Source organism: Gracilinanus agilis, chromosome 3 (assembly GCF_016433145.1).
Source record: "Gracilinanus agilis isolate LMUSP501 chromosome 3, AgileGrace, whole genome shotgun sequence".
NCBI lineage: Eukaryota > Metazoa > Chordata > Mammalia > Didelphimorphia > Didelphidae > Gracilinanus > Gracilinanus agilis.
The window spans coordinates 65,969,175-65,995,720 of NC_058132.1; the positions used below are offsets into that span (position 1 = coordinate 65,969,175).

General features: G+C 39.4%; 1 protein-coding gene across 3 annotated transcripts; it reads left to right on the forward strand.

Moving 5' to 3' along the window:
• The first annotated feature begins 1,736 nt into the window (after positions 1-1,736).
• Positions 1,737-22,523, forward strand: FAM76A (family with sequence similarity 76 member A). 3 transcript variants are annotated; one of them, XM_044667932.1, is made up of 9 exons: positions 1,737-1,817; positions 4,186-4,250; positions 6,434-6,488; positions 7,578-7,730; positions 10,835-10,992; positions 12,998-13,084; positions 17,773-17,908; positions 19,279-19,380; positions 19,934-22,523. In XM_044667932.1, the coding sequence occupies exons 1-9, from the start codon at positions 1,737-1,739 to the stop codon at positions 20,018-20,020; spliced, it is 924 nt and encodes a 307-aa protein (XP_044523867.1). In that variant the 3' UTR covers positions 20,021-22,523. The 3 variants fall into 3 exon arrangements, with proteins under 3 accessions (XP_044523867.1, XP_044523868.1, XP_044523869.1); XM_044667933.1 differs by lacking the exon at positions 12,998-13,084; XM_044667934.1 differs by lacking the exons at positions 7,578-7,730; positions 12,998-13,084.
• The last annotated feature ends 4,023 nt before the right edge of the window (positions 22,524-26,546 follow it).

The window sequence follows — 26,546 nt, forward strand, 5'->3', positions numbered from 1 at the left end:
GGAATAGAAACACAGAAGAAAAACAACTGCTTGATCACATGGGTCGATGGGGATATGATTGGGGATGTAGACTCTAACCATCACTCATGGAAATAGGTCTTGATCAATGGCACATGTAAAACCCAGTGGAATTACTTGTTGGCTGGGGAAGGGGGGAAAGGAGGGGAGAGGAAGAACGTAAATTACATAACCATGGAAAAATATTCTAAGTTAATTAATTAAATAAAAATGTTCAGTAAAAAAAGAAAAGGCCATTGGATTTGGCAAATAAGAGAGCATTAATAACTTTGGAAAGAGCGATTTCAGTGGAGTGATAAGGTTTAATATTTGAAGGATTAAGAAAGGAGTGACCATGATAATGGCGATGAAAGGATCAAATAAGATTTTTTTGAGGGTGGAGGAGAGCCATAGGCATGTTTGTGGGCAACAGAGAATGAATCGAGAGGAGAGATTGAAAATAAGTGGTAGCCGGGGGTTGACAAAAAAGGCAAACTGTTGGAAAAGATGGGATGGAATGAGATCACTCTTAAAGAGTTCTTTTCCCTGGACAGCTAGGTAGCACAGTAAAGCCCCAAGCATGGAGTCAGGAGGACCTGGGTTCAAATTTGACTAGATACTCCGAGTTGTGTGACCTTAGGCAAGTCACTTATCTCCAATTGCCTAGCCCTTGCACTCATAGAATTGTCACTAAAACAGAAAGGGTTCTTAAAAAAATTCTTTTCCCTGATGAGGGGGCTCCCTCTAAGATGGGCCTCCATCCATGATTCCTCCTCTTCCCAATTGGAAAAGGAGCTCCCATTCCCCCTCATATGGGGTAGTGCAAGATAATACTATCTTCATTCCCCTTTCTGTGCAGTCTCTCTTGGATTTGGTTTTACCTCTCTTCAAATCACCTTCATCTACCCTACTAACTTCGAGCCCGGGGCCACCTTTCTCCAGAAGCAGGTCACAGACCATCCCCCATGGATGCTACTCCCTACACACACTTGCCCTCTGGCTCCGCCCTGTCCCCACCTTCAGCTTTTCCTCCCAGATCTGGCTCCGCCCTGACTCTCCGTTACCTTTCTCTCTTCCCGGCCCCACAAGCGCTACCTCTCCTCTTTCTTTTCCAGGCCCCGCCCCGTCGTGATCCATCTTCGCCTCTCCCACCAAATCCCGCCCCTTTTCTTAGAGGAGGTGCGACTCTCCCACAACGCCTTTAAATTTCCCAGGGAGCAGGGGCAGAAGTCTCTCGCGAGACTTGCGAGTTGGGGTTTTGTTGTTTTCTTCCCTCCCCCCCTCCCCCCTCCCGGGGTGAGTGATAACTGCGAGGGTGGGGCAAGCAGGAAAGAGGACAGTGAAAAGAAAGTAGGCGCAGTCCAGAAGCGTGAAGCTTGCGGGTTGAGAGTGAAATTTTCTACCGAGGGCCCCTCCTCTCTGGACCGTCCGCCCGCGTGACCCTGGCTTTTACATAACCGCGGTTTCGTTACGTCACTTATGGCGTCCGTCCGGGCGACCCAATCGGAGCGTCCCGCGCCTGCGAACTCCGCCTCTCCTCTTAGGATAGACATCGGGACCGGCCAATGAGTGGGCGGAAAGAGCCACCGCGCCCTCCCTGCCCCTCCCCGCCGGTGCTACCGCCGCCGCCGCCGACTGGGGTGGCTACAGGTTGGGGTTGGAGCTGTCAGGGGGGAGAAGCGAAGCCCGAGGCGGGGCAAGTTCGGAGCGCTGCCTGGGGCTGAGGCCCGGAACGGGACATGGCGGCGCTCTACGCCTGCACCAAATGCCACCAGCGCTTCCCCTTTGAGGCGCTGTCTCAGGGGCAGCAGCTGTGCAAGGTGAGCGGCGGCAGCAAGCGGGCTGCAGGACGTCTGGGCCGGGGCGGGGCCGGCGGGCCGCGAGGGGGCGGTGGCCGTTGGCTACCCGTGTAGGGGGCGGCAGCGGCGGCAGCGGGGCCTGGTGGTGCCTCGAGGTTGGGCCCCAAATCTGGGGGAGCTGGGAGAGGGGTCGGAAACAAAGGGTGCGGACACCCCCGGCGAGCTTCCGCCTGGCCGCGCCTCCGCGGGACTGCCTGCAGGCCCCCGTGGGCCCGCCCGCGGCTTCCTCCGGTGCTTAGCAACGACTCGGTTCTTGGATGAGAGGGGGCACCTGTCCAACTCGACCTCTTCGCGGGAGTTCGCTGCTGGCGTCTGAGGATCATCTGCACAGAGAGAGCTGGAAGGGGACCAAGACGAATCCTCTCCTTGTATCCTGGGGAAGCCGAGGCCCAAAGAGGTGGAGGGGTTGCCTAGGCTTACTGGCTATGATGCGGCTGGATGCGAGCCGAGGGTTTCCTGATTGCAAGTTCAGCGCGCTCGTCTCTCTACCCGCTGCCTGCTAAGGAACGGGAGGCGATCTTCCTCCTTCGAGAGGCTGGGGTTGGTGGTCTTCTGGGGAGAGCCGAAGCTACTTTGAGAGTAGAATAGATGGTTGGATTTGGAGTCTATGAGATCTTAACAAGCTGCCTAACACAACCTCTTTTCTTTATAAATAGGGAATAAAAATAGCTCTTGTAATAAAAGCGCATTGTAAACCTTAAAGCACTTTCTATCAATATTAGCTATTGTTATTGTGAATTTAAAGAAATAGCCCCACCCATCCTAGAGACAACAGTAAATAGGTTTTTGGCCATGAAGCCCGACAATCGGAAGAAATCAAAGCCTCAACGTTGGCATTTTGTCCCATTTGTCTGCTTCCTTCTGGCCTAATGGCATAGTGGGGAAAACACTAGATTTGGAACAGAGGAATTAGATTTGAGTGTAACGTTTATTACTTAATATCTTGGTGAGTTTGGCAAATTATTTAACCCTTTAAAACCTCACTTTCTTTATCCGTTAAATGAGGGGACTGACCTGGCCTAAATAATCTCCAAGGTCCTTTCCAGCTCAAAATCATGCGGCACGTAGCAGATCACTTTCTCTCTCTGGGTCTCAATTTTTAAAACTCTAAAATGAGACCAGAAGAGAGTATATCCAAGATCCCTTGTTCTTCTCATTCTGATTCTCTGACCTTGACCAGTTACTGGTAATTCTTTAGATCTGCACCCCTTTAATACTAAGATGTCTGATTTTCCATGAAGTGGCATTGTTCCCATTTTTCTGGTGAATTGAGTATAGAGAAGTGACATATATTTACAAGTCACCTAGCCAGCAGATATCTTGATATTTTTTGGAGCATGATACATTAAACATTCTAAAATAATAATCTTTCCCAATTTGCCCCAGTTTTTTTTTTCCCCATTACTGATGAGAATAGGGCATCTTCTGCCACTGTTTACTAGAACTTTGATTCTTGAGTGCCTTGTGTCATCTCAAAATACCCATTTGGGTTACTAGAAATAGGTATATATTTGTATTTTTGATTATTATCCTTAGAGATGACCTAGTTCAGCCCTCTCATTTTACAAATGATCAGGTCTTGTGTCCTTAACCCCCAGGATCCTCCAGGGTCAACTATCAGATCTGGCATTTAAACCCTTCACAACCTGATCACTTATTACCTTTATAGCCTTTTTATGCTTTACTTCTTTCCACATATTCTTCTATCCAGTGGGCCAACTTGCTGTTCTTTACACACATCACTTAGTTCTCTTGACTCCATGCCCTTTCCACCTCAACATCCCCCATTCCTGAAATGCTTTCCCTTCTCACCTTCAAAACTAAGTTCAAATCCCTTTCTGCAGGAGACCTTTCCTGGTTCTACTTCTGCGGGTACTTTCCATTATTTGCATTAAACTGTGAACTCCTTGAGAACAGGAACCTTGTTTTTGTCTTTCCTTGTATTACCAGTGCTTAACTTAGTGCTTGGCCTATAATAGATGCTTAATAAATGATTATTTACCGGGAAATTGATGTCCAGAAAGTTGAAGGACTAGCCCAAAGTATACGCCTGTGGTAGGTAGCAGAACTGGCATTTAACCCTAGGTGCCCTGGCTCCAAACCTTCACATGCTCTTTCCTCTCTCTCTTATATCACCTCTCAGAAAGTCAACCTCCTTATTTGGCAGGTGAGCAGACCGAAGCATGGGATAAATGGTTTGCCAGAGTGACACAAATAATTTCCAGGGTTCTTTCCGGCATAGTGTTGTCTCCATTTGTTTTTTTTCCCTTTAGATACTTGTTAATGAATGCTTTAAACACTTGACTTTAATAATTGTACTTCATTACAGGAATGTCGGATTGCACATCCTATGGTTAAATGTACCTACTGTAGGACTGAGTTCCAGCAGGAAAGGTAAAGCTTCCATGCCTCTTGCCTTTTTTTAATAAACACATATTACCTACCCCCACATGAAAGCATTGTACTTTCTTTTAAAATGCTTCATTTCTTACTCATGCTACTTATATTTTTTTAGCCCCTAGCCACTTCATTATTGTAACTTATAATTTTAAAAATAGTCTTCACTTGGGCTATCTCTGTATTTCATAGAACTGAGTTACTTTTGGAAATATGAGAATCTTGTTCTAAGTGAGGTTTATTATCTCTGAATTACATACGAAAATTGGATTCACTACATCACCTTGTTAAGAAATGTGCTGAAAAAACCAGGGTGTGTGTGTGTGTGTGTGTGTGTGTGTGTGTGTGTGTGTATATATATAAATATAAAAACTGATGTCTTCCTGGGAACAACAAAGTAGCCTTTTATTATGGACCCTCTTATGCAGAGCAACCTTCTCAGCAAGGCCCATTGACTAATTTATGCAGAACTTCAACATTCAGCCTTTGGATTAGAGTTCTTGTCATACTTAGCAAAGGTTCTATTTTTCTTTTTGTGTTTTCTTAGTTCACATGTGTGAACTAATTTTGAATATAATGAGGATAAACAGTTTTGGTGATTGATAGATAGGCTTATGCACAGTTGAAAAGCTGTTTGAGTGAATAGGTTCATATCTGTCAAGAAGATGGGGTCCAGTGGCAAGAATTGGGTGTCAGAAGACCTGGACTATTGGTTAGGATTCCCTTGTTTGATCTTGGGCAGGTTTCTTCCTTCAGTTTTCTGAACTTGTTTCCTAATCTGTAGAAAGGGGATAATTAAATATTTCCACTACCTACCTGGTGGGGAAAAGACCTCAAAGCAACATACAAATGAGGAGGGATTGGCAGTATAGCAGTGCAAAACTCTCATTTGAATTATTTACAAATTAATTTATACTCTAGTAATAGATGATAATTTGCTCTGGGAGATATTTTAGACAAATAATTTTTTCAATTTTTTGATTTTCTTTCTTTTTTTAAAGAATAACCCTACAGTTTTATGGTATTTCTCTTTTACAGTTAGCCTGGAAAAAATACTTAGTCATAACATTTTAGAATATATTGAGTTGTTAATATTTTTATATTCTTTTGGAGCCATGAGATTATTCTGAATATTGTTTCCAAATGAATGCCACATTAGGTAGAAACTTCCCTGAAATAAATGGATTTAGAAAGGGAGCTAATCATTTTTTGCAAATCTGGATCATTAGCTCAAAGGCCCATTTGGTTTGTATTATGGCACTTAGAATTTCAAAAAGGGAATAAGGGTATGCTTACTTTTTTTATGAGCTTAGATTTTATTGAAAACAAACTATTGTACAAGTACAGACAGATATTAAATCTCAGCATCCAGAATTTTTTTCCACATTTGTGATTTTCTTATGCCTTTACTTAGAAAGGAGATCATGAAACAACTCTGAGTGAAGCCAAAAGAGTAGGCATATAGCCTCCAAAATTTATCTCACTTACTTTTCCTAATCCATCTTAATTCTGAACCCCCAAATTCTTTGTTTATTGAGGATTATTTTTCCTACCTATTCACTTGTAGACCTTTCAGTTCTGATTTCATATTTTTTGCTGATCCAGTCTGTAAGAGAAGTCACCAGTTATATTAATCTAGTGGTACTGGGAATACTAGCAATCACTAGATAACTTAGTTTAAATATCTGCTAAATTCTTGATTGACATCCCCCCACCCCACCCCCAATCCCTAGTTGCTAGAAATGAAGGGGTAGCCTCTATCCGAAATAATTTTATTAATTTTTTTCTTTTTAAAAATCCTTTGCCTTCTGTCTTAGATTATTGGTTCCAAGGCAGAATTGCAGTAAGGGCTAGGTAATGGGGGTTAAGTGACTCACGCCCAAGATCCCATAGGTAGGAAGTGTCTGAGGCCAAATTTGAGCCAGGACCTCCCTTCTATAGGCCTGGTTTTCAAACCACTGAGCCACCTACCTGCCCCAAATGATTTATTTTCACAGCCCTGTGTCCTATGGGTGGCAGGTCATTGAGGGAGTCACTCACCAAACAATGATATTTCAGTTGATATGAGTATTATCTTTAAACTGCTCTTTGAAAAACAACTTTCCAATCTTTAGAGATTATTTTTCTAGATAAAACAATTTTTTCTTCATGAAGATTTTTATGCATTTTTCCTTTAACAGTAAAACCAATACAATATGCAAGAAATGTGCTCAGAATGTAAAGTTGTATGGAACGGTAAGTAGACTCCTCTCAAGAATTACTTTATAAAAAATGTTTTAGTGATATCTTTTCTGAATAGATCTTTCCCCTGGGGGAGCCATCCCTTGTAACAAGGATTAAAAAAGAAAGAGGGGGAAGAGATCACTTTGGCTAGGCTGGCCAATTTGTCACCTGAGTAAGTTGGAGTACTCAGGCTTTCCACTGCCAATGCCTATGGCCTCTGCCAAGAAGGGAAGGAGGTCCACTTCTTCAGCTCCTCTTTGGGGCCATGTCTGTTTATTATAATCATGCAACATTTGCGTGATTGTTGTTTCCATTTATATTGTTTTAGTCATTGTGTACAGTATCTCCATTTTTTTGGATTTTGCCCAAGTTCTAAGAAGCCTTCCCACACTCCTTTGTCATCTATAGGCTAATTTAAAATTTGTATGCTACAAGCTTTAGTTCCTGTGTGGGTTTTAAATCTGTCCAAGGCAGCTGTTTGAAGAGTAGGAATCAGGTAAATCTTGTATATTAAGTTATTTAATTTATTTAATCTCATAAATTTTTGGCACTCCCAAAGCAAAAGAATTTTTTTTTAAGGAGATTGAAAGAAATTGATACTTTCTACAAAGGGCTGGTTCTATTCGTCTATTTTTAACACTTTGAAACACATCAGTGCACAGAAAAGTGGACATATTTTTTCAATTAGACAAATTCAAGAGCTTATTACACTCAGACACTGTTGGCAATACAGATATGAAAAATAGTAACCTTTGCTTTTCAGACACTTATGATCCAGTAGGGAAGTGAGACAGGTAAGTCAAGTGAACATTAGAAAAGGATTACATGTGTAGGAGAGATCAGAGTAGCCTGAGAAATTCAAGAAATGAATCCTCACTTGTAGAATGAAGGATCAGGCTGGAAGAGGTGATAACTGGGCTTTGAAAGAAGAGAAGGACTTCATTAGGTAGAGAATGGGCCAGCATTGGTGAGGGTATACACAAGGACCCAGAAGTGGGAAAAGGCAGGACAAACCAAAAAATCTATGTGTAAAAACAACACGTTTTTATTGTTATTGTAGCTGTTCTAGCTTTTATCTAACTCTGCTCTCTTTTCTTGAAGCCCAAGCCTTGTCAGTATTGCAACATTATTGCAGCATTTATTGGCAATAAATGTCAGCGTTGTACAAACTCAGAGAAGAAGTATGGGCCGCCATACTCTTGTGAACAGTGCAAACAACAGTGTGCCTTTGACAGGAAAGATGACAGAAAGAAGGTGAGTCTTTTTCTCCACATATTCTTTTTGAGACCAAAATTAAATTTGAAGGTATAGTTTTTTCAAGTTAATATATTGGATTGCCTACTAAGTTATTAGTTTTTTCTTGATGGGTAATTGTAAATTTATTAAGCATTACTTTAATGGAGAGTAGACCCTCATTTATTGAATTGGAAAGGAAGATCCATTAAAAAAAACTCAGTGGATTTTGGATTATAAACTTCTTGAATGCAGGAATCTCCTTCAAGTCAGGATTAGATATTTTATTTGTTCTTTGTTCTCCACTGTTCTTTTAGTGGAGCTCTACTGTGCTGCATCACGAGGGCATGGATATGATAGTGAGTTATTGAAGGCTACTCCAGGTTATGTCAGTACAAATTCTGGCAAGGCCTAATAAGCTGGGGAAAAGAGTGAGGGACTAGGGTTGGGCTCTGTCACCCTGGGATCAGCTTCGTGGAATATGGGGAAACTCATGACTATTGGCCACTAGTCAGGCAATGTGTATTTTTGATTACAGCTTAGGCGAAACACAGTCTATATTGGTAGAAGGAGTAACCACACCAATAAAAGTATGCATTCCTAAAGTATTAATATCTATTTTTATACCCTTTGAATCTCTTGTGGCAAAAATTAGAAAATAAAGAGGAAAAAAGTAGTTCAGAATCTATTAACACATCAACTCTATCTGTTCATGAAATATCCCCCATTCCCAGCCTCCTTTATATCAGCACACATTCTCCACTCTTCTTATGGCCAAGCTTGGTCATTTTAATTTACAGTGTTCAGTCTCTTTGTTCTTTCCATTTACATTGTTACTGTGTTCCTGAATCTGCTTACCTTCCTCTGCATCAATTTAGTATATATTTGTTTAATTAAATTGTGCTACTAGGTTAAGTTTTCCAGAGACTGCCTTATTTTTTATCATACGCTTAGACTTAACATTTTGAGAAGTCAGATTTTCTCCTTTGCTAAAAATAAAATACACAGTAGGCATGTGGAATGGATTGACAGGACAGTCTCAGTAATAGCTTAAAACACCACATAAATATTAGCTGTTAGTATTTTTTATATAATTTTATTGTGTTCAAAACCTTTTTTACTTTCATTATTCATTTGGTTCTCATAACACTGTGAGGTAGGGCAGACAATATTTCCACTTTACAGAAGGGAATACTGAGATGAGAAAAGATAAAGTGGTTCCCCTTAGTGACCCAGCTTGTAAATGAAAAATTAAAAAACTGAACCCTGAGCATTATGACTTCTGGCCTGGGCTCTTGAGTTGTTTTTTTGGTTTTTTTTTTTTTTAAACCCTTACCTTCTGTCTTGGAGCCAATACTGTGTATTGGCTCCAAGGCAGAAGAGTGGTAAGGGTAGGCAATGGGGGTCAAGTGACTTGCCAAGGGTCACACAGCTGGGAAGTGTCTGAGGCTAGATTTGAACCTAGGACCTCCCGACTCTAGGTCTAGCTCTCAATCCACTGAGCTACCCAGCTGCCCCCTGTTGGTTTTTTTTGTTTTGTTTTGTTTTTAATTTAAAGCCCTTACCTTCTTCTTAGACTCAATACTAAGTATCAGTTTCAAGGTAGAAGAGCAGTAAGGGTTAGGCAATTGGGGTCAAACAATTTGCCAATGGTCACACATCTGAGGAGTATCTGAGGCTACATTTGAACCCTGGACCTCTTATCCCTAGACCTAGTTCTCTATTCATTTAACCACCTTGCTACCCTGTCACATAGGCTTTTTGATAACGCATAGGAAAGTCTTTAACAAGATATAGACATACAGTGAAAATCTCCATCAGAACTGATGTTTGGTTTTTATTTTAGTACCAATCTCACTGAATATGTTTCCTACGCTTTTGCACTGTATTTAAGGATTCTTATTTTTAAGATTTTTGTTGAGGATCACTTACTTGGGGCTGTTCCAAAAGGTAAAACATTGCTTATAGTTTAATGATCATGGCTTTTTTTCTCCCTCACATCAAAAAGAAGGGCATTAGATATCTTCATGTGGGTTGATTCCTTTCTGTTTTATTTTTCTCTACTTGGGATAGTTTTTATCTTGGAAACTTACCCATTTACTGCTGTGATTCCTCAGAGATATTGGCAGAACTCTATAGCTATATTTCACTCCTCCCTGCTTCCTCCCCTAGCTTCCTTATTAGTACTACAGAGACATTTTTGTCACAGAATCTCAGATTTGGAAGGGATGTCAATAACCATCTAGTCTGGGGGTTTTATCCTGTTTTTTTAATCCTGTTTTATGTCATTGAACCTCTTTGGCACTTTGATGATTATGGACCCCTTCTCAGAATGATGTTTTTAAATGTATAAGATAAAATACATTGATTACAAAGGAAACCAAAGATTAGTGAAAAAAAAAATTTTTTTTCCATCCAAGTTTAAGGACCCTCCCAGAAATCTATTCATGGACTTCCTGATCTAGTCTAACCAGTACTTGAAGAAGCATTCCTCTCTATCACATCTAACAAAGGCATCAAGCCTTGACTAGAAAATCTCTATGATGGGGTATTCGTTACCTCTGACGGTAGCCCATTTCATCTTTGGATAGCTCAGGTGGTTAAGAAATTTTTCCTTAAATAAGCAGAAATTTGCTTCTTTATAATTTAGACAAGTAATGGACAAACTACAGCCCATGGGCCAGATACGGCCCCCTGAAATGTTCTCTCCAGCCACACGACATTATTCCTAATCTGACAAATACAATGAGTAGGATACAATATAATGAAACTTCGAAAGAGTTGCCTTAGAAACAGACGGACAGATAAGCATTTCCTTTCCTTTGGCCCCCTCTTTAAAAAGTTTGCCTATCACTGATTTAGACCCATCGATCCTTGTTCTGTTTGCTCTCTGAGGCTAAGAAGAATCACTCTTGTCCTGTTTCTATATGATAACCTCTCAGATTTAAAGGCAGTAGTCGCTGTAGTCATGTTCTTCTCTACTCCCAGATCGCCGCCACTGCCTGTCCCCCCTAACCCTCAGCATCTTCTCTTTTGGAAGATTTCAACATGGATCTGTGTATTCTGAATTAGGAAGAAACAGACATATAAGCATTTTCATTTTATCTTGTCTTCGTCTCTCTCAGGTGGATGGGAAGTTGCTGTGTTGGCTTTGTACGTTATCGTACAAGCGGGTCCTACAAAAGACTAGAGAACAGCGGAAGCACCTGAGTAGCTCGTCCCGAGCAGGCCACCATGAGAAGGAGCAGTACAGCCGGCTAAGTTCTGGGAGCCATTTTAACAGGTAATGCAGAGACTTGCTATCTAAAAAACCAGACTGGCAACTCTTCACCTTAGATGGAAAGTTGATATTTTGCATAATTCTCTGTATTTTCTAATAGAAAAAGCTCATTTATGAGATTACCTAATGCAGACCATACATTTCAAAAGAATAAGAGTCCATTCCACAAGAGATCAGGTTTTACTGGCATATTTTGTAGATTGCTTTAAGGAAATTTTTATGAAGTTTGCATAATGATCACACATAACATTTTTAAGACTCTTGAAATGAATAGGGTTATTTTCAGGTTGCATCCAAAGTTAAGCATTCTTTATGAGGGAAACTTTGCCATTTTGTCTTTTGAGGTTGGAGGACTTTGTTTACTCTTCATTTAGGCAAATGTCTGAACCACTTTCCAGACCTTTTCATCTGGATGACCAATAAGAAAGAGGTCCTGTTGTGACTAGAATCACAGACTCCTTTTCAGAATGTCCAGCATTTTATGAGAATTGCTGATTAAGAAGTTCTGTTTGACCATGTTCTCTGATAATAAATAAGAGCATATCATTAACAAGGAAATGGGCAGAGAGTTTGTTCAGGGTCAAATAGTCAGTAGCAGATCTGGGATTGGAACTCACCAATATTCTTTCCAATATTCCACATCATCTTCTGGTATCTAAAGCAGTCCAATAAATGAAGCTAAAACCTGGTGAAATTCATTAGTGAGGAAATGAGAAACATCAGAGCAACACGTGAGGTTGAGAGATATTTAACCTGTTTTATGCCATGCTCTAGGGTTAGGTAAGACTATCCTCTAGCTCAGGGGTCGGCAACCTTTTTGGCCATGAGAGCCATAAACGCCACATTTTTTAAAATGTCATTTCGTGAGAGCCGTACAGTGCTCACAGTGCCGCTCCTGTAACAGTGCCTAAGAAAAAAATGGACTTTATGGCTCCTGCAGAAAGAGCCTTATCTGGCCCTCAAATGAGCCAGATATGGCTCAAGAGCCACATGTTGCCGACCCCTGCTCTAGCTAGTTTTTAATTCTGAGAAATAGAGTGTGGGGCTAGAAAGAGGGTTGGACTTCACTTTGTCACCATGTCTAGAGTGGTTCCTTTAGATCAGTGGTTCCCAAACTTTTTTGGCCTACCACCCCCTTTCCTTAGTGCCCTGTCACATACTATCACCACCCCCTTACAGTTATTCACCACCCCCAAATGCACCTGTGACCATCACTGCTCTCCCCTGGATTGCTGCAGCTCCCGCCAGGGGGTGGTGGCGCCCACTTTGGGAATCACTGCTTTAGACCATAGCAACTTTGTCTTAGTATAGGTTTATGTTTGGGCTAAGTGGAGACCAGAGATAGTTTTGAGCTATATTTCAGCTTTTGAAGATTTCAGAAATAGAATAAGGGTGAACCCCACAGGTCTGAAAGCAGAAATTTTTAACACTGTATTTGGGCCTCAGAGCTTAGCAGGTTAGATATGATCAAGCCTTTATTGACCTTGATTTCATGGCCACTAATGCAACTCAGAAACTTTCTGTTGAAGTTTGTGGGGGGGCAACACGATGTGGTGAACCAAACACTGGCCTCAGAGATTGAAGAACTGAGCCAGGGTTCTGGCTGTACTGTTTACCTGGGCAGGATGACTTTGGCCAAGGTGCTTGACTTTTCTTAGTCTTTTTACCTCATCTGCAAAGTGGGAATAATAATACCTGCTCTAAGTACTTTACAGGTGATTTTTGGGGAAAATGCTTTGTTAGAGCTTAAGTAGGAATGTGGATTACTGTTATACTGTAAAGAGCAATGTAAATGTAAGCTGCTATTCTAGGTATTTAGCCATTTAGGAACCAGGATCTCTAATTGAAAAGCACTTTGCATGATTCACTTAAATAATATGAAAATAAGTTAGGATATTATATAGCTATACCCTGGGTCTTTTATGGTAGTCACATTTGGAAATGAAACTTCATTTAAAATTTTATCTATTTCTAATGTATTCCTTTTTTTTTCTTTGCTATTTAAAAGCCAAAAAACACTGTCTACATCTTCAATTCAGAATGAAATTCCAAAGAAGAAATCCAAGTTTGATGCTATCACAGCTAATGGAGACAGGTAAGCTAGTTTGTGTGTGTCTGTGTTTTTGTGGGTGTAGATATAGATGTGGATGTGTTTGTATGTATGAGATGCATGTGCAGTTTCTATATGAAGAACACATTTCAGAATGTTTTGCTGCTAGGCCAAACCTGGGTTATTACACTGACCAGTTGGTAGATATAGGTGTTTGTATCACTGCCTGTATTTGTTGATATTTGTCTATGGTTCTGTTCTCTTCAGTGGAATTCTAACAACAATCCAAAAGCCCTTAAATTCTATAGTTCATCAGGCATAGGCTTTCATGGTAACAATAATAGTTCTAAGGTTGGAAGAACAACTGTGGGACACGTTTTCATGTGAACTATACTGGGAGCACTCCCTAGGCTATGTAAGTCTGTTAGTTGATAGGTAGAACAGTCAAGTTAGCTTGAAAACAGATGTCTTTTTCCTTTTGTTCAGAAAGAAAAAGTGAGAACTTTCTGTGACCAGTTCAGAAGCTGTATAAGGAAAGCATGAGATGGATATAGATATATAGTTATATATTTAATTTTAAACTTGTATAAATGCATATTTTTATTCCTCGCTTTCCTCTCTCCTTCTCAGCGTTCCTTCCTCTTACGAGCTGCTTTGTCCTAATATCCAGAGTGCCCCGTCCGTGTTGGTGCAGTGGGCTGCTTCCCAACAGAGTCTTGGTGCCAACCATTATCCTGTTCCTCCAGGCACTGGCATCCTGAAGTGAGATCACCTGACATGCTCTTCCCTTAAATCCTTGGAATTATCTCCGTTCTGGAAAGGATCTCCCTCCAGAGTAGACTGAAATCGGGAGCAGATCATCGTGCAGGCTCTCCAGGGCTGGCTTTTGTTTATTTTAGTGGGATAGAAGGTCTTTTAAATTCAGTTATCACTCATTAGCCATCATTTCAACTTGTTTCAAATCCCTCACAGCTGCTCTTCGGATAGCTGATCCTGTTGATTCTGGACTTCTTGAATCTACTTGTTGAAAATGCCTAATTTAAATGTGCAAATTAAATGGGGAAAAGAGTTGTAAGGAATTTCTTCTTTCTAGTCAGATTTAGTGCTCCTGAGAAGCTCTAAAGGCCCCAGGGCTAGTGCAAGTTGTTTCCTATTACCTCCAGCTTGCTGGATTAGGCCTGTAAGGAAACATTTCAAGGAATATGTGGCAGCAGGATTTAAAGTGAAAGATGCTAAAGGCAGGCACTGAGGCTTGCTTACAAGAGCCAAGGCCAGGGCCTTCCCAAAAGTTTAACTGCAGCTTATTCTAGATCATTACTGAATCTGAGGTAAAGTTTAAACAACCTGAAAAAAATAGCCAACTTGCTATAAAGTTTATCGTATAATATTTGATTCTTTGTCATTTGGGTTCCTTGGATTACTTTATTTTGGCCTAACTCTAGAGTCTTTCCCATAGCTAGGACTATACTAATACCTTTCCATTCTTACTGCTGTTCTGTGTTATAATCCAATTACCTAGGATGTCTGCTTTTTCTCTAGTAGGACAATTGTCCTGCCTAGTGAGCGCTAAGACTTAATCCTACAAATGTAAACTTTCAGAATGTCCTGCTTAATAACAGATACACTCTGGACTAAGGGATCATTAGTAATTGTTTTAGGTTTTACATAGAAGCTTTCTTCTAAACAGCTATTCACATGTTTCATTCTCATACTTTTTGTTAAAAATAGATTTTGCAAATGCATATAAGTATATATATTTTTAAAAAACAAATTTTTATTCTAATATTTCTTTATTACAACTCTATGCATTTCTACTCCAGTTTACTATAAAAAAATTTTTAGCAGAAAATTTTAAAGAAATCTGAATGAAAATAAGTTTTCCCTTATCCAATCCTCTTCAGTCCCTGGGACAACTTCTTTTGAAATGCTTCCCATTCATAACTACCTGTTCTAGTCACTATCATTTCTAAACAACCAACTGTTACAACTGCCCCACAATTCCTTAATTTTCAGTATACATTCCCTCCTTTGCTGTGCTGACTTAACAAATTTACACTTTCCTTATATTTTATCCCTTTGATTTCTGATGTTCTTTTGTCTCCTGCAAATTTCTTAAACTTCCCACTGTGTTTCTCATTCCTCCCTTATCAAGAATATCCCAAAACCTTACATTTCTTTGAGCTAATAGCTTTACCTTCTACAAACCATGTTATTTGTTTAATTAAATTAATCAGAAATTTCATGTTCTTAGAATTTCTTAGCCTTTCATTTCTCTTTTCCACCCATCTTTCCTTCTTTACTGCCTCTTTTTCACCTCTCTTTCCAGTTTTGCCTTATTGAAATCTTAATAAAAAGTGTCACATTTTTTGGAGAGGGGAGCTCTTACATTTCTATAGTACTCTTTAAGAGACAAATATAGCAGTTGCTTTTAATCTGATTCATCTGATTGTTTCTTAAGTCAGAGCAGTGTTAAGAGAAAACACCATCAGTATTTGGTAGCTAGCCTTGGGGCTTCCTCTTTTAAAAAAACATTTCTAGTCCCTATTATTTTTCCTCTTCACTTTTTTCCTCTAACCTCTGAGACTGATTTTGAATCTTTCCTCCAAAATATGGCAGAGTTTTTGATGATTTCAACCTTCTTTTCTTTTTGATTCTTCTCCTTTTCTCCTTTTGTCCCATCATTCTTCTGGGTTAGTGGAGTCTGAACTTGGAACCAAAAAGCCTGGATTCAGTTCTGTGCCTAGCATAGTGCTTGGCATAGAGGTGCTTCATAAGTGCAACTTTTTTGGTTAGTAATCGAGAGCAAGTCATTGAACCACTTTTTTGGATCTTATTTCCTTATAAAAATGGGACTGTGAATACTTGAATAAGTTGAGAGGCCATGAATGGCTTATGACCTATTTATGCAGAAAGCCAGAACTTGATGGATTAAATATATGTGATGCACTTTGCAAAACCTTAAAGCACTCTACAAATGTTAGCCATTTTAGCCATTTATTACCATTGTAGGGAGGTTTAGTTTCTTGTTCAAGGTAAAATTATCAGTTTTGGAATCAAGACTAACCTCCAGATCTCTGATCCTCAGTCTTTCTATGGGGTTATGGTGCTTGACTAAACTCCAGTAGGAAACTTCCACTTAAATTCATATTTTGAGCCCTTCCTGGAAAGTTGCTAGACTGAGTTGGCCTGTTCATTCTCAAGAATTGTTGGAGTTTTAACACTGCCAAAATTGCCATTGATTGAACTGTGATAAAGTCAGACTGGCTTGCAGGGCTGGTAGGCATGCCCTGCTAGAAGCAAAGGGAAGAAATACTAGTCTAAAGGTATTTTCTGCAGAAACAGTGTCCTCTTGCTCCGTGTCTGGGATAGCCTTAGATCTCAGAGCTCCTCCATCCCAGGTCACCAATATAATTGTTAACTATTTCATCACTTTTACTTGTTTTACCTTTTTCAGTTGTAGATTCTTTTTGTCAGTTTTGCTTAGAGAAGAGCACCTTCTCTCCTAAAAAGAAAAGCTACTCCTGAGGATACAAGGCTAGAGATTGGGCCAGGGTCCTCCCACATTACACCACTCTCTTAGCTCTGCCTCACAGGGAGGAGGCATTGCAGGTTAGACACTGGGTACTAGCTGCCACTTCCCCACAAGTATCAAGGGCCAGCAACTCTTTGGTCCCATTGGTCTTCTCTGGTCTCACTGTGTGAATGTAATAAGGAATGATTGATCTGCTTCTGCTCACCCTTTCTTGCATCTTGACCACCTCTGCCTCTAGTTTTTTTTGCATGGGTAAAACTACCTGCATTTAAGCATGTGCTTTCATTTCACTGAGTTTATTTTACTAAATTCACTAATCCTGGCTTAAAGCTAATTAAGTAAAATTAGAATTTTGTTTGGGAATTATATAGATGGAAAATGTATGGAAATAGGATTCTAGATTCATAAATGTGGAGCTGGAAGGGACATTTGGGTCATTTAGTCTTAACTCCCTCATCTTATACTGTTCAGTTTACACAGGTAATAAGTAGCAAGGGCAGGTTCAAAAACAGTTCACTACCACTTTGGCAAGATGGAATTCTCCACACTTTTTCTACTCTGGAATGAATCCAGGGGGAAATCCTAGCATGTGGTCCCAGGGTTCTTATCACCATTCCCCTCTTTTTCTCTTGTGCCTGATAGTCATGGAAGTTTCTTTATTGAGAGAATAAAACAGTAGCCAGATGGTTAAAGTTCTTTAATGATAAGTTACTTAACTGTTTGGGTAAACCTAGTTTCTCTCCAAATCAAGTCTCTCTTCATTTATTACTTTAAGATGAGATTGCCTCTGAGTTGGAATGCAGCTGTTCAACAGTTCTAACAAATTATAATTTTTTCTGCTTGAAAGTAGAGAGATTACATCTAAAGTGAGACTCTGAGAAGTTAATGCGAAGTCCTCCAAATTGTCATTTGTTCAGGAAACTAGTTTGTTATTCCATTCAGAACAAAATAATAAAATGTAAATATGTTAAGTCAAGAAGATCTTTAAAATAGCTCAGATACAGATAAAAATCTCCTTAGAGCTACTGAGGCATTATGTGAGTACTAAATGTGAATGAAAAGGTTGGCTTGCAGGCGCATTGTTGGAACGGTTCAGATGTAGTTATCCAATGACTTTAACCAGACCCTGGCTCCAGGGACCACAAGCAGAGTGGATAGGAAATCCATCTAATCTCTTGCTCTCCCTCTTTTTTAAAAGCAGCTTTTCACCAGACTTAGCTCTGGATTCTCCAGGCACTGATCACTTTGTCATCATTGCCCAACTGAAGGAAGAAGTGGCCACACTTAAGAAGATGCTTCATCAGAAGGATCAAATGATCTTAGAGAAAGAGAAGAAGGTATCATTTTTGGTTCAAACATTCTAACTGTATGTGTGTATGCATACATATGTAGTGTATTATGATAGAGTACGTCTTTGAGCATAGGAAGGTTGCTATAATAGATAACAGGTAATTGCTAATAGAGAGCTGTTGTGGAAAGAAATATTAATCTGTTAGGATTCTACACTCTCTTGTTCCCTGATAATTCATTTGTGTGATGTTAAGAATAGGCCTCTTAATTTAGAAAGTTAATAGTAGAGAGTGGTCCTCACTTCATAAAATTTTAACTCATCTCACTCTTCTTTCTTTCCTATATATTCATTGCAGTTTTAAACCCAAGTAGATTTTTTTTGCTATCAAGAGAAGGTAGGCAGTCTAGCTATGCTGTCTTTATTAGCTAGAAACTGAACTTGTTGGGATGTCAGTTACTAGTTTTTTAATAACATCAGCCTTTCATAGATCCAATGCTGATTCTAGCATCTCATTTAGAATAAAAGTTCAGAATAGAATTTTTTTTTTAATCCCTTGTACTTCGGTGTATTGTCTCATAGGTGGAAGATTGGTAAGGGTAGGCAATGGGGGTCAAGTGACTTGTCCAGGGTCACACAGCTGGGAAGTGGCTGAGGCTGGGTTTGAACCTAGGACCTCCTGTCTCTAGGCCTGACTCTCACTCCACTGAGCTACCCAGCTGCCCCATAGAATAGAATTTTTAATGACTCAGATCAGAGAAACAGGCAAAAACCTGAAAATCAGTAAGTACTAGTATAAGTTAATGTACTTATAGAGCAAAAGACTACTATTGAAATAGAAGATAAGAAATGTTTGTCCCAGCAGAAAAGATGTAAGAGTCCTAGGATCACCTATTAAGAACTGAAAGGATGATAAAAGATTTTATTCTAAGGAAGAGGGCTTTTAAATGCAAGTAGTAGCAAAATACCCTTTCCACTATAGTTTAATGTGAATTATGTCTTCCATCTTTTTTAATACCACTCACTGGGAGAGAAAACTGGAGCAATTGAAGAGAATCTCTAGAATTGTTCTGAAATTCAGTATAGGAAAATTACTGTCATGAGGAAAAGTTAAAGTTGGAATTATTTGGTCTAGAGAAGAAAAAATTAAAAAATTAATTAGATTCTGGATTCTAACTACATGGAACAAAATTTTCTGATGGTTATATTAGTTACATATTACTTGGAAAACTGATGTAATCTTCTAAAGATCATTAAGAAAAGGAAAATCAGTTCATTGGTTTTAGGTGGTTTAGATATGGACCTTTAAGGGAAGGGATCCATGGATTTAATGATCTTTTGGAGAAATCATCAAGATCTTTGATTTACCATATTCCTTAGTGCAAAGGAATTCCTTCTGATTTCTCTGTCTCCCTTCAGATTACTGAATTGAAGGCTGATCTGCAGTACCAGGAATCTCAGATGAGAGCTAAGATGAATCAGATGGAAAAGACCCACAAAGAAGTCACTGAGCAATTACAGGTGATGCAATTTCTTTGAATGTGGTGAAATATGTCTCTATAGCTGGCTATATTTTAAAGGAACAAATGCTTGGAAAACTATTCTCATAGTTTGGTAAATCTGTAAATCTATACATATCTTCCTTTTTTACCTGTGGATCATTTTAGTTTTAATTTATTCAAAAATATATTTATAATTTTGTACCTTCTTTGACCTCATATAAGCTGACTATACTTTCAGATATCAGATCATAGATTCTAGTCATTACAGAAGAAGCTCTGTGGTTTGTAGATGTATATAACCCCTTGCACAGCAGGGTGACAAGAGTTCCTTGTGATTGTGAGGCTTGTTTAAGGATAACTTCATTTCCTTCAAGGGCCATACATGTTCATTGGTGACTTTTGTTTTTACTTTTGTTTTTGTACAACACTTTTCAACTCTTTTGCTCTCTTTGTCCTCCTTGCCTACCCCTGGGTTTCTTCCTACTTGGGTTTCTGCCTTTGCAATTCTTCCTGTCTTGTTTAGGTTACATGTCCCCACCTGTTAAAACCTTGTCCTTGTACTGTATTTCCAGGCCAAAAACCGAGAGCTGTTGAAGCAAGCAGCTGCTTTGTCGAAGGGCAAAAAGCCTGAGAAGTCGGGAGCAATGACTTCTCCGTGAAAAATAGCCCGGTAGCTTCTTGAGCAGCAGCAATGTGGAGTCTTGGACTGGAGCTGGAGGCATAGTGGCTGGGAACTGCAGGCTTCCCTGGGAGCCTCCTTTAGTGACAGTTGTCCCTCTTTATCCTGTGACTGTGGGCAGGGTGAAAACACCGGGTGTGTTGTATTGCATTAGGACCTCATGCTGGAAGGTGTCAGGGTTTAATGGAGATCTCTCGATTTTTTTTTTTTTTTTGTATTGCTTTTCATTTTTTAGAGTAGCAACTGCTCATTATTTTGTGCAGAAGGAATTATTTTCCCCATCCCTGCATCCTATAATTCCCATGAGCAAATAGTTTGGCATTGAGTAAATATTATCACTGCCACCTTTTGATCTCAGAAGCTGCCACCCTAAGGGGACTTGACACAGTGGAGGTTTCCACTCTTCAATAAAATTGCTGCTTCAGGGGATACTTTTTTTCCAAGTATACTATGAACTTTGTACTATATACAGATAGAGGTTTATTTATTTAACAAAAAAACCCTTTTTCTTGAGAAGGGGAAACACTTAGACCAGCTAGTTTTCTTTATGACAGGGCTGTGATGACTATTGGAAAAAACACCCCAATCTCCATTTAGGCTACAGAAAAGGATGCCAATTTCATCTGGTTTGATACCTAGTTGTTGCATAATGTCGATGGTTATGGTGCGTGAAATAGTTGGATTCAGAAGTGTGGCATTAGGTGCTTTTTTTTTTTTTAGACCCCTTGAGGAAAGGGCATCTGAGTATATATTTTAGAAGGGAACAGGAATTTCCAATTTCTGTCACTTTAGATAATGGCAGAAAGATTTGTCCAGGTTGTACTGGACATTTTTACTTTCCTAATCATTTTATGTAATTAATTTTGAATTCTTTTTCACACTGCCACTTATTTGTTTTTTAAATCCCTTTCCTTCCCAACACCAGTTGTCAGATCAAGTCATTGCCAAGGAACATTCTGAATTGGAAAACTTGCTAACTGTAGTGTGCGTCTTAAGACGAGCTGAGTATCTCAGGATGGACAGACTATTGGAGTGAGAGGGAAGGATTGTGAGAAGTACTGGGGTGTTTGCATGTGTGTGGGTGTGGGTGTGTTTGTATGTATGTGTGACACCACCCCAAGTTTGCATGGAAATAGAACCGAAAGATGTGTTTTTTGGATATGGGCCATCCTTAGCCATAATTGTGTGTTGTCCAAGAAGATGACTCACTGACTTTCTTTCAGTAGGTGATGCACTTTTGGGTTATTTGTTTAATAGTGGGAATAGATTTGCAGTTCTATTTGCATACCCTTTTTTTTTTTTTTAAACCCTTACCCATCTGTCTTGGACTAAGTATCAGTTCCAAGGGCAGAAGTACAGTAAGCGCTAGGCATTTTGGCATTAAGTGACTTCTTGTCCAGCTAGGAAGTGAGGCCAAATTTGAGGCCAAGACCTTCCATCTCCCAGGCCTGGCTATCCATTGAGCCACCTAGCTGTCCCTGCATATTCTTAATAATGATAATACTCTTAATTTTTGTCAATACATCATATTTTTGGAAGAAAACTGCTTGGGATTAGAGTTTGCAGTCTGTGGTCATGAAACATACTACCCATTACCGTGGCTCCATTAATCCACTAGGATATAACCATCAGAATTAACCATATGCCCAAGTCAGAATTTGAGATAAAACCAGTGGGAAGGGGGGGAGAGAGAGTGTGTTTTCAGAAGAGATGAATGAGTTTAAGCTACCATAATTATAGGTATAAGTTCAGCTTCCATACATTTCTTAGAAACAGTACTACCATTAAGAATAGACTGCACTGGTGGCTTAGTATTATAGCTGTTTCTAGTCTATTGACATCTCAGAAATCTCACAAATAGAGTAATTCAAAAATTGGAAAAAACTGATCTGGAAATGGATCTCTTTGCCTTATATAGATGGGGTATAGACTGTGTGTGTTGTCCATGCATTGTTGTCATTTGAAATGCCAGGTTCCCTTCCAAACAAGGGGACCAGGACTTCCAGTTAGTTTTGTATATTTTTGAATCAAAACCTTTTAAATAAAGAAAATCATAATACTTTTCAGGTATATTTGCTCGAGTTTGAAGAAAAGGACAGTTACTGTTTTTTAAACCTTAGATATTGAAAAATTGTTCATCAAGTGTGATACTATAAAATTATGAGCTTAGTTTTGTACTAAATCTTTTTTGAAAAGTCTTGACATTTAATATGAAACAAATTCACACATTTTCTAACTTTTCCTTAGATTTCAAAAGAGAGGGAGGGGACCCCTGGATTTGAAATTTTGGTTTTTAAAATCACAACACTGTTTTATCATGAAACTAAATAGGTGACTTTTAGTAACATGGTTGTTTCTTTGTATGTTTGTAATAATGGAAATTTTAAAAAGCAGGAATGCTTTGGTTTGTACAGACTTCAACAGATGTAAGAGTGTAAAAAATTCATATTGACTGAAATACAATTGTTGTTTTTTCCTATTCATTCCTTGTTTGGTCATTATATGAATATATAATCCGAGGGAAAAGGGGCTTTCCTTAAAAGGTTATCTAGTTTATTCCCTGCCTGAATTCATGCAGAACTGACTGCAATCATCCCAGAGAAATATTTTTTTTAAAAGGTGTGTTATAAAACGCCTACCTTGTACAAACTGGTGAGATGAGGATGAAAAATGACAGTACTTGCTATATAGTCTACTCATGGGACTGAAAACATAAAGTGAAATGGAATATGATAAGGGTTGACTGATAACATTCAGATGAGGGATAAGGAAAGGTTTCATAGAGGTGGTGGCACTATAGCTGAGTTTAAAAAGAAGAGTATTGATAGGTAACAGTGAGGGGGATTGAGTACTAGGCATGGGGAAACAGTCCTAGTAGTAGTAGCTAGCATTTATATATTACTTTGAGGTTTGCAAAATGCCTTACATGTATTATCTCTTGATCTTTATAACAGCCTTGGAAGGTAAGTGCTATTATTATCTCCATTTTGCAGGTAAGGAAACTGAAGCAAAGGTTAAGTGATTTGCCCAGAGTCACACAACTAGTCAATGTCCAAGTCTGGATTTGAACTTGTCTTCCTGAATTAGAAGATTGAGAGTTGATAGGAATAAAGGAAGTAGCAGTGTGAGTAGGGAGAAGATTAAAGAAATGTGTAGGGATAATCAACAGGACTTCACAGAATCTGAGATGGAAGGTTGCAGAATCCAGCCATGCCCATGTTGTAATGCAGATTAGAAGTGGGGTGAAGGGATAGGGGTGAGGGAGAAGGAATAGTTAAAAAAGACTTAGTTTTGAGCCTGGGTGATTAGAAGCACAGTAATAGTGATAGTATTAGTGATAGATAGTAGTAGTGATCATGATAAACAAGGGATGTGGGAGGAGAGGCAGGTTTAGGGAGAGAGATAATAGAATTCATTGGCATGTCTCAGGTATTGACTGAATATTCAGCAGACAATTTTCCAACAAATCCTTGATAGCAATTTTTGCTTTGGGAGTCATTTGCAAAGATGATAATTCAACCCACTTGAATAGATGAAATCACAGGGGGAGATTATAAAAAGAGAAGAAAAGAGGACTAGGACTGAGTTTTAAGGGATACTCACACGTTAGGGGCAGGAAGAGAACAGTGAACTAGTAGTGAAGGGGAACAGTCAACCAACAAGCATTTACTTAGGGCCTTCTAAAGTATCAGACACTATTCTGGGTACTGGGGATACAGAGAGAATGAACATAACAATTCCTATTCTCAAGGAATTTGCATTCTAGTTGGGGTGACAAGTACAAGAAGTAGTCAGGAAGAGAACCAGGAAAGAGCATTGCTATGAAAAAGTCCATCAAGTTTAGTAGTTAGTCATGCATTAATTAAGCACTTAATATGTGCCAGGCATTCTGTTCTAAGTACTGGGGATGAAGAAAGGGGCAAAAAAGCCCTCGAGGAGTTCACAATCTATTGGGGGAAACAAGCAAACAAATATGTATAAGCAAACTATTGCAGAATAAATGATAATAATTAAAAGAGGGAAGTCACTGCTCTAAAACCCCTCTAAGATTTTAGAGGGTTTAGGAATTTTTCCTTAGAAGATGAGATTTTAGTTGGGATTTAAAGGAAGCCAGGAGACTTCTGAGTCATGTGATCAACAAAATGAAGGACTAGACATTTTCTCGGATCCCCATGACCTCTTAAAACTCTCCAGAACACAAATTATGTATCACAGATAAATTAACGTGAACTTTTTCCATGGCCTAGGATACCAATAATCCCAAAGAAGACAAAAAATGAAAACCCTATACCCAGGAACTGACTCACTGACCTTGAAATTAATCAACACTTTTCATGTTACCAGCAGCACAATTACACAACAGACCCAAGAACTCAACACAGGCTTACATCAAAACCCACCCCTACAACCTATTACCCACTCCCTCTTTCCATTGCTGAAGGAAGTTTGCTCGGGCATCAGCCCTTCATGAGGAAAAAGCCTGCCAGGGGCTGCAACCTGAAAGTGCCAGTGCTGCAAAGCTCTGAACTGTTGATATTGGGGAGAATAGACTGAACTTTAGGTGCTGGACCAGAAAACTGCAGAACATAGGGAGTGAGGCAAGTGATCAGGATGACGTGTGTGTGTGTGTGTGTGTGTGTGTGTGGCCATACAGCATTCTAAGCCTGAAGGAAAGAACACAGCATCCAGCTGGGGCCAGTTCTGATCATCCAAAAACCAGTTTGGGCTGAGACAGGTTGGAAAACCATGATTTGCCTAGGGTGGGAGAAGGCTAAGATACGTCTAGATCCATCACCCAAAGAAACCACCATCAAAGCAGAGGGAGTCAGGAAGTGAGTAATAAGGAAAATAAGGGGAAGGAAGGAAACAAAGTGCCAAAGATTTCCAAAAGAAGAGATCTCAAAGTCCTTGAACATAAAAGGATAAATCAACAGGAAAGATGAATGACAAAAGGATATATGACCCTCAGATTTAGTAAAGTTCAAGCATCTATGAATAAATACTGCAAAATGAAGTAAAATTGATGAGAGAGAGCCTCATGAAATTTGAGAACATGGACCATGATATGCTTCCTAAGTGGCTTAAAATTGAAATAAGAATTATGAGGATAGCATTTATGCCTTGCACAACAAAAATAATGAACAGAATAGAAAAACTTGAGCCAAAAATGTTAGGCCTCACAAAAAAGAACAATAGATTCCGGATGCAAATATACAGAAGTAAAGAACAATTTAGAAGAAAAGAGGCAAAAAAAATTAACATTAAAAGAAAATATGCTCACTATGTAAGTAAAACAAATTAACCTTGAGGACAGGATATGCAGAGACAACCTAAGGTCACAGGTCTTTCAGAAGAACACCACAAGACAAAAAAAAAATTAACACCATAATGAAGGAAATAATCAAAAAGAATTTTTTTTTCAGCCCAGAAATCTGAACATAGAAAATGAAATTCCATTGGAAAGAATTGATAGATTACCTCCAGGGGAAAAAAAAAACAACCAACCCAGGGCTGCAAACTCCAAGACACATACCAGTTAAATGTAGCAATTCAATTTAGAAATAAATTCTGCAAGCTTTCAAGAGACAGACCTTCAAATAAAATGAAAAGGATATTTAAATAATGCAGGACTATTCTTTATTCACTAGGAAAAAAAAGGAGAGAATAGAATAATGTGTTCTGAAGGACATTGGGGCTTAGCATACAGTCCTGTTGCCTATGCTGCATATTTGAGCATTAACCATCCTGGACAAAAGATGGTCAATTCAACCATAAAAAAAAGTTTGAAACGTTTTTTGAAAGAAAACTAACCGAAGAGAGCATTTGCTTCTTGATCACCCCATCAGAATTCATTCAGGAGGAGCAAATAAATGTAGAACAACAGAAAAAACAGTGAGCAACTTTTTTTCTGAATGAACCCAAGACTACTGAGGGTAGAAATCTGCTAATGGTAACAGTAAAGATTAGTCTGAGGACATGATGGACAGAACCTGGCAACAGGGGAATTTGTCTTTTGTAGGGCCACATTACAGCATAGGAAGGTATATAAAAAGGGGGCAGAGGAAGCAGAGGGATAGAGAGGAGTGAGTTCGGAGGTAATAGGGGAGCCTCTACAATTTATTCAGTAAAGACAAGCCATGATCCAACCTGTGCTTTAGAAAAATTACTTTGGTGGTTGAATGGAGGATGGATTGGGGCAGGGAGAGATTTGAGGCAAGCCAGCTTAGGCTATCACAGTAATCAAGGCATGAGTTGATAATGATCTAGACCAGAGGAAAAAAGGGTGTATTGAAAAGATGTTTCAAAGATGAAATCAATAGACTTAGGTAAAAGGTTGGATATGGAGAGATGTTTAAGGAAAGTGGAGAGTCTAGGATGACTAAGGTTTTGAGCTTGTGGGCATGAGAGGATGGTGTTGCCCAGCACAGTAATAGGGAAGTCTGGAGGGGACAGGGACTTGGGGGTGGGGGTGGTGGATAATAAGTTTGATGTTGAACATGTTGAGT